At 44.3% G+C, this 14,453-nt stretch overlaps 1 protein-coding gene across 3 annotated transcripts in view; it reads right to left on the reverse strand.

The window, feature by feature from the left end:
- ate1 (arginyltransferase 1) overlaps positions 1-14,453 on the reverse strand; it is a 63,296-nt gene that overhangs the window by 39,129 nt on the left and 9,714 nt on the right. Inside the window, exons 6-8 of one of the 3 annotated variants that reach the window (XM_071922591.2) lie at positions 9,140-9,354; positions 5,965-6,093; positions 4,347-4,475 (exon numbers count right to left, since the gene is read on the reverse strand). In XM_071922591.2, the coding sequence (XP_071778692.1) occupies positions 4,347-4,475; positions 5,965-6,093; positions 9,140-9,354 (473 nt within the window). The remainder of the gene's footprint in view (positions 1-4,346; positions 4,476-5,964; positions 6,094-9,139; positions 9,355-14,453) is intronic. The other 2 variants (XM_071922593.2, XM_071922592.2) reach the window with 2 other exon arrangements.

Consider the following 14,453-nt stretch of genomic DNA (forward strand, 5'->3'; position numbering starts at 1 on the left):
AAGTGTATTACTGCTGAGGGGCATAAATGAAACCTGAAAAAAGAACTAAATGGTTTACGAACAGAACAACATCTGCGGTTATTAGATGACATCATTTATAGAGGGCATGCTAAGACAGGCTGCTGTGTGTGGAAATGAGAATCTCCAATTGACCTTGCAGTCAGTAAACTGATGTATTACTTGATAAGACATTTGCAAGGTAAGTGTGTGTGTTTATGCATGAGAGCCTGTACGTGTGTGCACATGCATACTTGTGTGTGTGAGTGTGTGTATGTGTACGTGTGTGTGTGGCTGTAAAATGTAGTGTCAGGATAAGTTTTGATAGGTCCTGGCAATTCCCTTCCTCTCTCCCTCCCACTTTTACCAGGCACTCATCAGGGGGCTGCTGGGTAATCTTACCCAGAGGGCCAAGCAGTGCAGCACAGCAGGTTTCCACTGCTGTGTCCACTCTCCCTGGCTGGGCTAGGCTGCTCTCCTGGAGTCTGGCAACGTTGACCCCACTCTGGCCACTGACAAACAACAGACCACACAGCCTTGCCAGGCTGACACAGACACACAAACAAACAGACAAACTCATTCACAGACACAGACTCTGGAAGAGTTAGATGGTCTTAAATGTGTAGGCATGATCACTCGGACGTGGAGACAGCAGGAATTAACGCGTGAACACACTCTCAGCCTCCTCTCTCTCTAATACAACAAGACACACGCCTGTAAACGGAGCCGTGTCCCAAGTACCTTCTGGAACTTTCTCATCTCCAACACATGGAGTCCATCACTTCCTCTCTAACTCTCCCTTTCCTATAATAAACACTCATCTGTGTACGATTAGGAAGGCAAGCAGCCGTCTCGAGCACACACACACATACACACAAGCTCTCATGTCCTCACTAAAACACACACACAGAGCACTGGCTCTAACACACATATAAACACACACATATAAACACACACATCTGCTGAAGTCTAATTGCTACTTAGTGCTCTCCTCATTGTGGCCTTCACTCGTTTACAAATTGTTCCTCTCCTCATTTGTCTGACAAGGTGCTTGCATTCACTCTCAAAGATAAAAAAAAAAAAAAAAAAAAGGAGAAAAAGGAATAAACACAAAAAAACTAAAACAACCCAAATCCCCTATTTTCTTTCTCTCTTCACCACATTTTTACTTTTGGATTGGATCTTTGCCATTTCCTTCAGAAAATGCAATGCAAATATCAACAGGTGAAAATAAACAAAGTGCTTTGACCTCTGACCTGTGAGGAAGTGGAAAGGTTCTGCGTGGAACTGGATCTTCAATGGGAAACATGCTTATAGAAACTTTTAATGAACCTCTGGGTATTGCGCACACCCATAATGCAATTAGCTTTGAGAAGCATTTGACAAAAAAGTGGATAATCTGGGCCAACAGTCACTTTTTCCCCCGCATTCATGTTCTTCCATTTTTATTTTTGATTTACAACGCCATTTCTCCATTTTCCTTGCATTCTTTTTTTTGAGAGTACCGGGATGTTTTCACGTGTCTTGGTTAAGGTCCTGGCCATCAGATAGAGTAAATACAGATTTAACAGGATTTGTTTTCCTGAAAATGAATGCCACATGTGCAGGAACTCAGAGTCACGGCTCAGCACAACAGTTAAGACCAATAAGTGTGAGTGAATGTGCGTGTGTGCGTGTGTGTGTGTGTGTGTGTGTGTGTGTGTGTGTGTGTGTGTGTATGAATGTGTGTGTGTGTGCCCCTAAATAATTGCTAGTATATGGGCTTGAGCTCAGTCAGGAAAAAATGACTGGATGTGTAAGGAACAATGTCTGGCTCCCTGCCAGTCATGGCATGACAGGAAATGCATACGGCCTTAAACAAACAAAGCCATTGCACTGGAGGACAACATACTGTCTAATGATAGTATAATCTTGGCCGGGTAATTCAACTTGCATGCACACGCGCCACACACACATACACATACACACACACACACACACACACACACACACACACACACACACACACACACACACAGACACACACACAATCTCTCCCATCGCCTGGCCCAGAGCCAAAGTGCTGGTGGACGGCGTGCCAGATTCTGTCCCTAGGTAATACCTTAATGGATTAATAAATACCTCCACAAACACTAAATGACCCAACTTCCTAGGTAGCAGCAGCAGGCATAGCATGGCACAGCACCAAAATCTCAACGTGCCATCACTGCTTCAACAATATGTTTCCCATTTCTTTACAAATACAATGGGACAACAGGGGGCGCGGAGCTTCTGGGAAGAGCATGGGCAAGTAAACCAGCAGCCTGACGGGCAGAAAAATAAAATCAGTAGGATTTAGTGTTGTGGGTTCAGGATTGACTGTCACAGTAGTGAGTCAAACTAAGGGGGAGACGATAAAGTCAACTTTGTTTGTGGGGGCACAATTACAGCAGGCCTCTGTGCACTACAGTGGGACGAAGCCCAACCCAAGAATGGAAACTAACCATGGAGAGGATCGGTTGTTGGTATTAATGCAATCCAATAGAAGAGGGGTGTTTATAGTGGACGGTACCGGGGGGAAGGAGGCCTCGTGTGGTGGCTCGTGTGTGTCTGTCAGAGCAGGCTTTAAAACCCTACCCACAGGGAAGGTAGAGTTACCCCACTGGACACTTAACCCAGAGCCTCCCTCCCTTTTCCCCTCTCGCCGCACTAGAACAACCATGACTATTGTTTGTCTCCTGAAGCTCTCCGTACAGCACTGGAGAGAAATAACAGGTTGAATGTAAGAAATGTACACTTTATCATTTTAATCAAACCCTGTCAACATTAATAAATACCACCGATGCAATGTAGAGTCCAATCATTTCTCTGTACCACTCCCACAGGTAGATGTGTCAGGGTGAATTAGACTGTATGGAATCATCCTTAAGAGTAACTGCCCCAACAGACAGCAGAGATGCTACTGCAGATGCTTGCGATCCATGCCATTTTAGGTTGTTTTTTTTTGGTCATATTCCTCTAGTTCTCGAACTCATCCCTGGAGGGCCCTCCGATCCCACTATAGTCGTAAACTTGAGCTGAAGCTGTGCACACAAACACACACACACCTCCCCTATTAATAGAGCTGGTGTTATGGCACCAGGAAAGAATCTGCCACAGACTGCCCAATCTGACAGCTTTTATTATTTATTAATTCCCTCACTTTTACAAGCTGGAGAATTCAGTAATTTGCTGAGGCCTGTTGGCAGGAGGGTGGAGGAGGAGGTTGTTTTTCCAGCCCTAAGGGACAAAAGGCCCTCTCAGGTTAGTGAGAATGTCCAGCAGTTCTGCATCCTGACTAGACCTCCTTTTCTCCTCTTCTTCCACTAGCTCTCCCAAACACGCCTCCATCTGTCCTGATTCCTGGTCACGGTGGCCAGTGTTTATATGCAGTCTCAGACACCAAACATACCATTTTTTTTTTACAGCAAACACAATTTAACTGTGGGCTGAGTTTTATGGCCAAGCAGTGAAAGCACACCCCAAACTTCCATGCATGACCAAGAGTCTACTTTAAACTTTCTGAATCCATTCCCTGGCTACCTATTCTATTTCCCCCCTTCCCGATCATCACTGGACAATACTTCTCATTCAATGCATAAGCTACTGAAAAGTAAACATTACTGCACGCACACGCACGCACAGCTTGCAGTTGCACAGTACAATGTACGGAAAATACATACAGTAGTTGTATTATTTGTTGGGGGCCATAGGATCCTTTACTTCCCCCACCAGCGAATACACTGCTGCTCTGATGGGCGGTGGGATTAACTGCTGCTGATGGAGATGAATATCCAGCATTCAGGCCAATGACTTCCTGTACATTACACTGTAACCACTACTCCCTCATCTTGTCAGCATCTTTCAGCATGGCTCTATAACGTTGCGCCTCCGTTGGCCAACACATCAGAGTCATTAATAACCTGGGCTATTTTCAGTTCTAATGCGCGTGCGATCCCACTCACCTGGAGTCTTGGGCAGTGACATCAATAAGAATGAATCTATATGTAATTAAGTATAACCAAATGCAATAAAATGAGCTTTCAAGCATGCAGAGGTCATACTATACCACAATAGTATTTGTAATTGCTCTGAATAGGCTATGTGAACACATTATGCAGTCTGTGCACTTTTGTCTTGAGTGATAAAAATTGTCTGCTAAACTAATATAAATTGCTTCCCAGAGACAACATAGCTTTGGTACTGTGCATAGTGTATAATGGATCACGTGCAAGCGCAGCTGTGTACAGTGGAGTGCCCAGTGCAGTGCTGTGACAGAGCCACGTGCAGCAGCGCCCTACAGTAGGTGCGATATGATAACAGTACAGTACCTCGCTCTCATTACACTCGGAGGGGGCATCGCCATGAACGGTCATCTGGTAGCGGGCGTACAGCGCCGCCGACTGCTCATAGGACGCCATGAACTGAGGGTCCTCAAAGCTGACCGGCACTAGCCTCACCTTCAAGCACAGGGAGTGGAGGGGAGGGAGGAATGGGATGGATGAAGGGGCGGGTTTGAATTAAGGGTTGATAGTGGACATGAGGATAACAGGACAAAAGCAGGTGTAAGAAGAAAAAGATGATCACAAAAAAGGAGAAGAGGTGGAGTGAGAAAGGAGGGGAGCTTCGGGGGAATGGACATTAGGGGGAATCAACAATAGACAAGAGGCTTTACACAGTGTCATACAAATGCTATGGCATCTTTAGGGTTCTACTAAAGCATATCAGTCTCCCAGTCCACAAGGCGGGGTCATGAAGTAGGTTTGTGATGAGTTTGTAACACTCGATTCAGTGAGTCAGGTTTGTGGTTCCAAGAGGATACCTAAACACAAGCCAGCAATGGGATTCTGGGAGATTGAGAGCAGTAGTGTGTTTTCCACGTGATGGGATGTCCAGGAACCTTGAAGATGAGGCTAGTGCACTGCCCGGCTGCTACCACAGCTAAGGACCCCTCCGAGAGAGGACTCAACACAGTGTCAATGAGCGCAGAGTGAGAGTGTGCGTGCGTCACAAATTACTAACATTTGACAATATAGGCTCCTTTCAAGGATGTATACAGGTTGAGGGGACTACCAGTGCTAAACGCTATGTTGAACTGAGATTTCAGTTGAGCCATAGCGATTTAATGTGAGGGCAGGGTGATGGGGGGCACAGAGGGGGTAAATGTGTGGCGGTGGGAGGGTTTAGCCAACTATCTGCCCCCCCAAAACCGAAACAGCTCAAGACTAACAACCCTGCCGGCCGACTGGGGCCAACTCAGACACCTGGAGAAACACTGCTCTCAACCATGGCGTATGGGAACATTTTCTCCTCCATTTCCTTTCCCTTTAACTCTCGCTCTCTCACACACATACACTCTGTTTAATACTAACATGTTTATTCACTTTCTTTCACTCATACAGGCATTCTAGTTTATTCCCCCCACTCTTCAGCTGTCTGTCCATTTGCAAAGAGTGATGTTGCTGAAACCTTTTAAGCGTAAATCATGTATTTATTCATTCCAAGCGCTTTCCACTCCCCGTACTTTGAAGATGCTATCTACAGTACAGTCCAGGCTTTTCTGCTTGTTAGGATTTCATTCATTGAAATGAGTAACATTTGTCAAAAAAAATGAAAATAATACTCATCATATATTTAAATATAGATAACTACTGATAAATAGATACATTTAAAGAAAATTAATATCTGGGCATGACACCTGATTCAGCATTTATATTAAAACATACTATTGAACCACTTTTCAAAAATAGGAAAAAATAAAATAAAATAAAATCATAAAGCTAAAAAAATGGTAAAAACTGTTTTATAAGAGACTAGGGCAATTCCGTATAATCCTTCCAATGCTTCTGCTGGTACCCGAGCATGTCCACCCTCTTCCCCCCTCCCTCCTCTCCCTCCTCTCCCTGGGCACCCCTAGAGCAGGTTGACCTGGGCCCCCCACCCTCTGACCTGGCTCTCGGAGGGCTTGTCAGGAGGGTCCTTGTGAATGGCCATCTGGTAGAGTTTGTACACCTGGTAGGAGGCGTCGAAAGAGGCTTTGAACTGCGGGCTAGGGGGGCTGGAGCGCACTAGCCTCACCTTCAAAAAGAGGACGGGCAGACAAGGGTTAACATCAAAATGAGACTGGCATAAGTGGCGAGTACAAATCCCCACAAGACAGGCACATTATCACAAATCAAAGAGAGAGTGTGAAAGGAGAGATGGAGAAATGGGTCTGTCTGAGGACGGACAAGAACACACCCTCGTCAAGTTCTGCCTGCCAGATATATACTGAATTTGAAATGCTGAAAAGCTTTCATTTTGGGGGTTTGGTTCTGAGGTAGCTGTAGCTGTAACCTGCTGCTATCCCTCTATCTATTCCTCTCTCAGTAAAGGGGCTTGTCATTCACCAAAGGTGGCTGTCTTTCACCACAGCTGTGGCTTGATGGGAAAGCATGAACAATACAGAGAAGGGTGTGTTTGTGTCCATCTCTATGGTGACAAGAAGAGTGACATACAGGTGTTTGACAAGAAGAAAGAATACCACAAGCATCTGCCATCACAGTGAACTCGTACAACATGAACTTGTGATGGTCCTCAGGAAAACAAAATGATCATTTGACACCATCAAGTTTCATAGTGTGTGTGTGTGTGTGTGTGTGTGTGTGTGTGTGTGTGACCCTGTTTCCAGTGCTTCACCATGTCATGTCAGACTAAAGCTTGATTCATACTCTTTTTATCTGCGTATAGTTGTACAGAGTACATATGAAGATGAACCAATCAGATATCTTCTTACTATTCAGCCACTTACATTTCCTGTATGTTGTCTACGAGAAAATTTAAAAAGTTGTTTTTTTTTTGTTGCTTTTTTTGCTTGAGGTGCATGCCACCTAGGCACGAAGATGCCTATAGCCCCCATATGCAGCCCTATGCAGAGTACTTCTTAATGTTTCAAGGCAGAGGTATAAATCAAGCTTAAAGGGGGAGGATCACGAGAAGCCTATGATAGAATGAGTGGTGGAAAGAATAACTAGCAGAGTGTTGCTAGTGTCACATGGACTGAAGAAGAATTCACCTTTCACATCCTCCAGCTCCATTTTAATTAACCATCTCTTAGTTTGGAAGCTTTTGTTGGCCAAGGAGCCTGTGCCATATGAATCCTCTGGAAGGCCAGGATAGGGGAATTGAACCTGGGGTTTGTTTGAGTTGGACCTGAGTGAGGCTCTCTCATATGACCACTTGGCACCCACGTCCTTTAGTCAAACAAAGACGTTGGGGCTGTTATGTAAAAGATAATACTTAAGTAAGGCCTTTTTAATTTAGTTCTAAAACTCCAGAGATATCCTTTGATAGGCTGAAATCATTTTGTTCAGCCAACACTACCGCAGATAGTGGATAGCTTGGCTAAAACTTAACCACTCTCATAGCAGTCTTGTGATACAACACCAACAGGCTGATACTGGACCATTTCAAGAATGTTGAAATAATGCCACATAATACTAGTGGCTTCAGTTGAGCTTTAATTAAAATGAGATATTGGCCTTCTAAAGCTTCATCTGAGAGGCCTACTGCTCTTGGTTAGGGTTAGAAATCCTAATGTCTGTGAGAAGTGCACAAAGTAGATGCCTTTCTAAGAAAGTTCAGGTTGAAATCAATAGATAAGGCGACTGATGGCCAAACCATAATATGTGAGCAAGAGGAGACTTAAGGAGGAAATGGTATGAAGATTCAGTGTGGAAAGTGTGGAGAGGGGAGACAAGACTCTTGAGGACTCTTGAGTGAGTAGTGGTACTCAGTTCCACACTTCCCTGAGGTGCCTGAGGGGCTCTGAATCGTGTGGCCACACTGACCCCTGGTGGTGGCTAGTTGAAATACAGCTGCCTTTAGGGTAGGGACAGAGGTACCTATAGTATTTGTACATACTGTACATCTCACCTCTTTGCCATGCGTTTAAAATACAGAAGGCAGACCAATCCTGACGAGAGAAATTCCTATTGACCACAGGTAAATTTCTCAATCAGCAAAGGTAGGCCCCAGCCCCTACTAAAGGAAAAGAGACTCTTCATCACCATATTTCTCCCTTTATCTCTTTCTTCCCTTTATGTCTCTATTTTCAAAGAGGCCATATCTATACTGCAGAGTGTTCTCCCATGAAATGTGCTGGGCCAACCAGTCAAGCAGCATGACATGTTTAACAGTTGTGTTTATGATAAAAAAGGAGCTGGGGTGCTTTTAATTGCTCTGGTGTAAACAACTATCTTCATTTTGGTGTCAAAACCTCTTTGAGCCCACAGCTCACTCATCAGTACTGAGGGCCAAGACTCAACATTAGATAGATTCAGTCAGGCTTATCACCAAAACTGTCCTTTAGCTGCAGATTCGATGCAGCCTGGCCACATGTTTTTTTATAAACAGCTAACTGGGTCAAACACAGGCATCTCTCAGTTATCTGACTTAGGAAACAAATAATTAACCTTCATTTGCAAAGGGATAACCTTGTGTGCATGCCCACTTAGCAAAATTTAATGGTAATCGCGGCCAAACAAACTAATCCAATTGAAAAGAGCTGACTGGTAGGAGGTCTGGCCGGTCTGGTCTCAGGGGGTGTCCAGACAAGAGACAGACACTGCCTGGCTCATCACTGCATCTGGCTCACATCTTGGTCCTGACCAAGAATGACGTCACTCTACCAACCTCAGCTCAGTGTCTTCGCCAGGGATCTTTCTAAATCGTGCTGCCCCCTCCGCCAAAAGTTCATTTCTATGTCCTCTCAAACAGGCTGGGCTGGGAGCTGTGGTTTTAATGTGATCAGTAGGGTAACCTGACCCAGTGTGTGTGGTGTGCCTGTCATTTGGTTGAGTTTGTGTTGGGAAGAGGTGGTTTTTCCACTCTGCTCTGGCCAGCCATCCTCCCCGCACACATAAACACATGGTGAAGTCACTGGGGCTAGGGAAGAGGGCTCTCTGAAACCAACTTTTCGTGCTGGATGATTCCAAACATTATGAAGAAAGAAAGCTCACGATAGTTGGAATCATCAAAATGGGCTAATGTTTATTCCAAGCCAATTCATTCCAGTTACATTAAAGGAGAAAGGAGACTTGGTGCTTTAGTATATTCAGACTAGCTCCTCTCTCTTTCTGCTCACCTCAAGGCGATGAAGAGGGCTGTCAGGAAACAACTCGTTGATGAAATCTTCCAGGGGTTTGGGTTGGTTGGTTTGGGCGGGTGTGGCTGGGGTGGGAGTGACAAGGGAAGAGACACCACCAGCCTGCTGTCTCATCTGCTCTTTCTGAAGACGCCGCTCCTTCCTCAAGTCTTTGGCCTTCCGACATGGCGGCCGGTTAGGATCTGCACCAATCCCTGCACCCCAGATAAAAGACATAAGAGACATAGTAGGAAGAGGAGAGGGATTTAAGAAAGCTCAACAGAAAGAGAAGGTTTCCAAAGGTGCTAGGTGGGGGGTATTATAAAAACAGCCTTCTAAATCCATTTTCACTCCAAAGATATGGCATGGCATTTCCAAAGCGTTTCAAGGAACGGAAGGAAAATGACTTGAAAGAGGAAACACTAGCAGTTATACATATAAAAAAATAACTCAATTACTGCCTTATGGAAGAGAACAAGTTTCCCCTTTATGCAGCCTTCTGAATAAGGCTTAACACAGTAGTGAGAGAGGTGGTAACTTCAAGCTGCTGCCATTGATGAATCCCACATTTGGGGAACATTTTGTGGGTGTTAGACCATGTTTCCGATGGATTTTCCCTGCCCCACAGGGCAAATGGGCTGCCATGTTTGCTTTAGTGTACCCCCTGCATTAGAAGCCAGTCTCCTCAAAGAGCTCAACACAGCTTCATGGAAGTCATTTTCTTGTTTCCTTGCCTCAATACTCTTTACATTACATCATTGCTTAGGAGGCTATAAAACAACATGGGCTGTTTGTTAAGTCCAAGTGGTTTGAAGCTAGCCAGTGTGTATGTATAAATGGACACAGTTGGTCTCAAATATAAACAGAAGACACAGGGGCTCTTTTACCTCAAGGGTTTTTTTTTCTAATGACAATGACAGAGATAAGATCCTGGCTGGCTGGTGTGGACACATCAACAGGTAGCTCTGCTCACCACACCAGGGGCTGTTCCACATCTAATACACACCCACACTCAAACACACACACACATACACATACATAGAGGTCCCTCCCTCTGGCACAGAGGGGTATGTGCTGACATCTGAAGACACAATCACTACAACAGCAGCACTTCCATACTGTGGACATACTCATATACATATACTGTACATGTGAACACATATACCACACTGCAGAGGGACACGTTACAGACTAGCGTGTACACTCTCCAAAGCAACACCAGTAACTAAATCTCTCCCCGTTTCCCTCTTTCTGTCCCCCTCCTCATCCTATTCCTCCTCCTCCTCCTCCTCCTCCTCCTCCTCCTCCTCCTGGGCTCTTGCCAAGCCCTCCAGCACTCCGGGCATCCCATGTCAACAGTTTACACGCCCACATCCTGTTTGGAGCAATAAGGAAACGAGAGCCATTTCCTGCTTGTCCCATTGCCAGCCGCCACCGTCGGCTCACTGGCTTACCAACTTTCCCCTCCACCGACGTCACAGTGAAGAGAGGGACACCCGGTGTTCACAAGGGGAGAGGGAAACTCTGGCATTGGCTGAGGTTCAATGTCAGCATTCAACACCAGTTGACTCTAACTCAAGAATCTCTACTTTTCTGCTGTTCAGAGACTCTACTGTTTGAATACCAAACTGTAAGGCACAGCTTCTGTCCTAAATAAATATGTGTTAAAGCAAGAATTGTGTGCTGATAATGGCTCATCAACACAAGCAAAATGTATCAATTTAAAATCATTACTTGCATTTGTCAATGCAGGCTGAACTCACAACATGAAGACTAATACAATGGCAGATTAAGTCAGTATAAAGGTTGCTGAAATTTCAATGCAATAGTGATATCAGTTTTGTATGACAAAACTGTTGCATTCTTCCTGTGAACAGTTGGTTTCCAATTCACAATTCACAGAGGGAGTACACAGGATCCCATAAGTCTATTTAATAGGGAGAACATTACCTGGTTCTTGTATCATTTCAATCTCCCTGACTGTTTCCTGTGTTGGTCTTTATTGGTGAATGACTGGAGAAAGAAAAGGAGGGGAGCGTTTCAGAGCAAGGAGGGTGATATAAACATAGAACCCAGGGAGTGACAGTGCGGTCAAATGGTTTTCCTCTATGTCAGAATAAACATGGTGGGGTCAAGGCAGACCGGTTACAATGAGAACCTGAACCAACGTCTGGACTGTGTTCATCACACTGTTTGACTCAACCACAAACACATCAGCCCTTATCCACGATCACCCTGTCCACGTGTGTCTCCCCCCCCCTTTAATTATACTTTCACTACACACACACACGCACAGGTACTCTTGAGGACAGAGCCTGCAGTCGTGGTGAAGATAAAGTCTGACAGATCTGTTCCTGTGCAAGACAGATGCTCCCGCTCCAGCAGTTAGCACTTCATAAAAACTATGACACTCTCCCTCCCTGCTTCCCCAAACACACATACAATTCTCAAAAGGTAGACTCAGGGTAAACTGGCTAGAACTGAGATACATTGCTTTCTCGCACATAAACATGTATAAACACACAAGCTAATTTTACTATGGGAGGAGGCTGCTCTGTCTTCAGTGGGTAGTGCCACTATAATATTAACATCTGGGAGTCAGTAGTAGCATTTTATAGGTAGACGAATACTACCCGTGGAAACTGTGGGAGGTACCACTTTCTGTCATCCCCACCCAATCAAAATACACACAATACAGCTTCCAGGAATGAAAACACATTTGTCAAACAAATTCATCCCATCATCCATCATGCTGATACTTAGATAAACAATCAGCATAACCTGCACAGGCACCCATGCACTGTAATGAACACTACTATTCTTTGGTGCCAATGGTGTAAATGTTATTGTCTTGCATTGCACTGTGTGATAGTCTTTTATTACACAGTTTTGTTGAACACTCAATTCTGATTGGCCAATGAACGCATTCTGAGGTCTGATATTTCTGAATAACACACAGCTGTTTCACATCTAATCATATCACTCAAGTCAAGAAGTCCATTAGATTTTGCTTATTTCTAATCAAATTAACTAGCGACACCTTGTGTCAAAAAGACGTGAGGCTGAACAGCAATCTTACTGGATTTGGCTCCGTTGCTATTGGTACATGTAGCACATGGATACTAGCTACAGACATTTCAATGTTTGTAATCCTGCTGAACTATTCTTTTTTGGAAGAAGCCTGTAAATTACTTAACCTTGTAATAAAATAATTTTGAATCCATATTCTATGTCACATGATCAATGTGTTAAGAATAGTGTACACAGAGCATAAGACCCTTCAGGCCGATCAACACCCTTCCACAAATGGGCTTATTCTGTAATAATGACCGATCCCTTGCTTATTCACTGCAAATTAATTGGCTTCTGGGATTATAATAAAAACTGAAAACAGCAAGTACTTCAAATATTAAGACAACTGGATACAAATGCATGTATGCAAATTTCATTGCTTATCTATTCATTGTAATTACCATAATATCTTGATTTAAAAAGTGGAACCCAACCCAATTTTGCAAAAAGCAACATTCCATCTGTACTTCTCCATCCATTTACCTCCGGCTGTAGCTAGGCTATATGGCAGATGGGGAGCCATGTTTTCTCAAACTAGCACTGGAACCTGCCCAAAGCCATAAAGTGCTCCAGTCATAAAGCTTGAGAAGAGCTATGTCCAGGTGTTTTCTGTTGGAGGTGAATGGGGGGGGGGAGTGGAGAACCACTGTCTCGACACTAAATCCTCCCTGCTTCCTCTTTGCTAGCCTCCTGAAGGGGCCAGTTATTCTGAGGGTCTGGGGAAGAAGAGTGCAGTGCTAAGCTCTTCTTTCCCTCTTACATTGCAACCGCACTACTGACGAGATGTGTAAAGCGAAGAGGAGGAACTGGCACCTCTGAAATTCTTCTGTGTGTGTGTTTATGTCTGTGTCTGGATCAAACAGTGGCAATACCAGGCTTTCCTGCTTCAATGTACGTCTTCGACTTTATGATAAACGACCATAGAGCCTGTTCTCATTAGCTGTGTGAGACAGAAGAGTGGTTGAGGCCTGAAATATGAACAGTTGTTAGGAGTGTTGCTTCCCGTGTCTAATAGGAGTTTATTATCTCTTCGCTACAAGTGTTATTCATTCATTACTGCTTTGTTACTGTGAGTTGTCTGAGGATATCCTGTACTGGAGAGTAAGGGGGAGAACATGACAGATATGAAGGCCCAAACCAGACCCATTCATAAAAATACAGAGGGAACGCCAGCCCCATTCATGCAGCTCCTGCACAAAGGAGTCCATTACAAGGTAAATAGTGACACCTTCTGGCTAGCAGTGGTACGTACACAGAAAATCACATTGTCAGTTTTACAATTTATTGCAGTGAAGTGACAATACAGTTACACATTGCAACTTTTTAGAGCGTTCCCTGCTGCAGTTATAAAGCACGCCAGGCATCCAAAATAATTAGCCATGTAGGGAACACTAAGCTGCAAACACCCTGTGGGTAGATGCAGAGCAGAACTACAGCAAGAGGAGTCTTGGCAGTGGGAGAGTCAGCATAACTCACAGCAGCAGCACAGATGAGCAAATAAATATTGGGAACAAGGAAATGTGTAGCATCAGGGTGGGAAACTACCACCAGCCACCAACCAAATATAGGGCGATTTTTTTTTTTACTACTACTGAACCAGCCACTTTGGCAGGTAACCAACTATCATCCAGAGGTCCTGTGTATTCTGAAATTCTAGTTGGCTGATACAATATTTTAAGTGACTGATACATTTTGGGATTTACCCATTGATAAAAAGGAAATCTCTTGCCCTGTATAGCATGCTCTAATTAATAATATTAAATATAGCCACAGGTGCCCATTAGCGGGGTCCAAGCTTGAGTCATCATTTTGGAAAAGTTCTACATCTCAAAGACAGAAGATTTCTATGAAAGTCCTAGCCTGGTTCCAGACTCCTGAATTGCGTACCGCCCACTTTTCAGATTTTGTCAAGTGATTCAGAGTCTGGTGTTGCTCTAGTCAACGGCTTGTTCTCGCTCAGAGAAACAATCAAGCCAATCAGCGCCTTTGCGGGCGGGACTAAAGTTTGAACCGTTCGTTCTGGCGTCCGGATACGTCACTAGTGATTGAGAAAATCTACATTTAGGCGCTAAGGTCAGCCTAAGTCACAGCCAAACGATTACAAGTGTCAGAATTTTGTGATACAGAGATGATTTGGGCAGTTGAAATATGCTGTGTGCAAAATTTTGATATAGGATATAGAGGCAACTTTGTAGGAAGAAACAGGTGCTATTGCAAGGTTTGCCTGATGGTGGCACTATGG

This window comes from Centroberyx gerrardi, chromosome 15 (genome assembly GCF_048128805.1).
Source record: "Centroberyx gerrardi isolate f3 chromosome 15, fCenGer3.hap1.cur.20231027, whole genome shotgun sequence".
Taxonomy (NCBI): Eukaryota; Metazoa; Chordata; class Actinopteri; order Beryciformes; family Berycidae; genus Centroberyx; species Centroberyx gerrardi.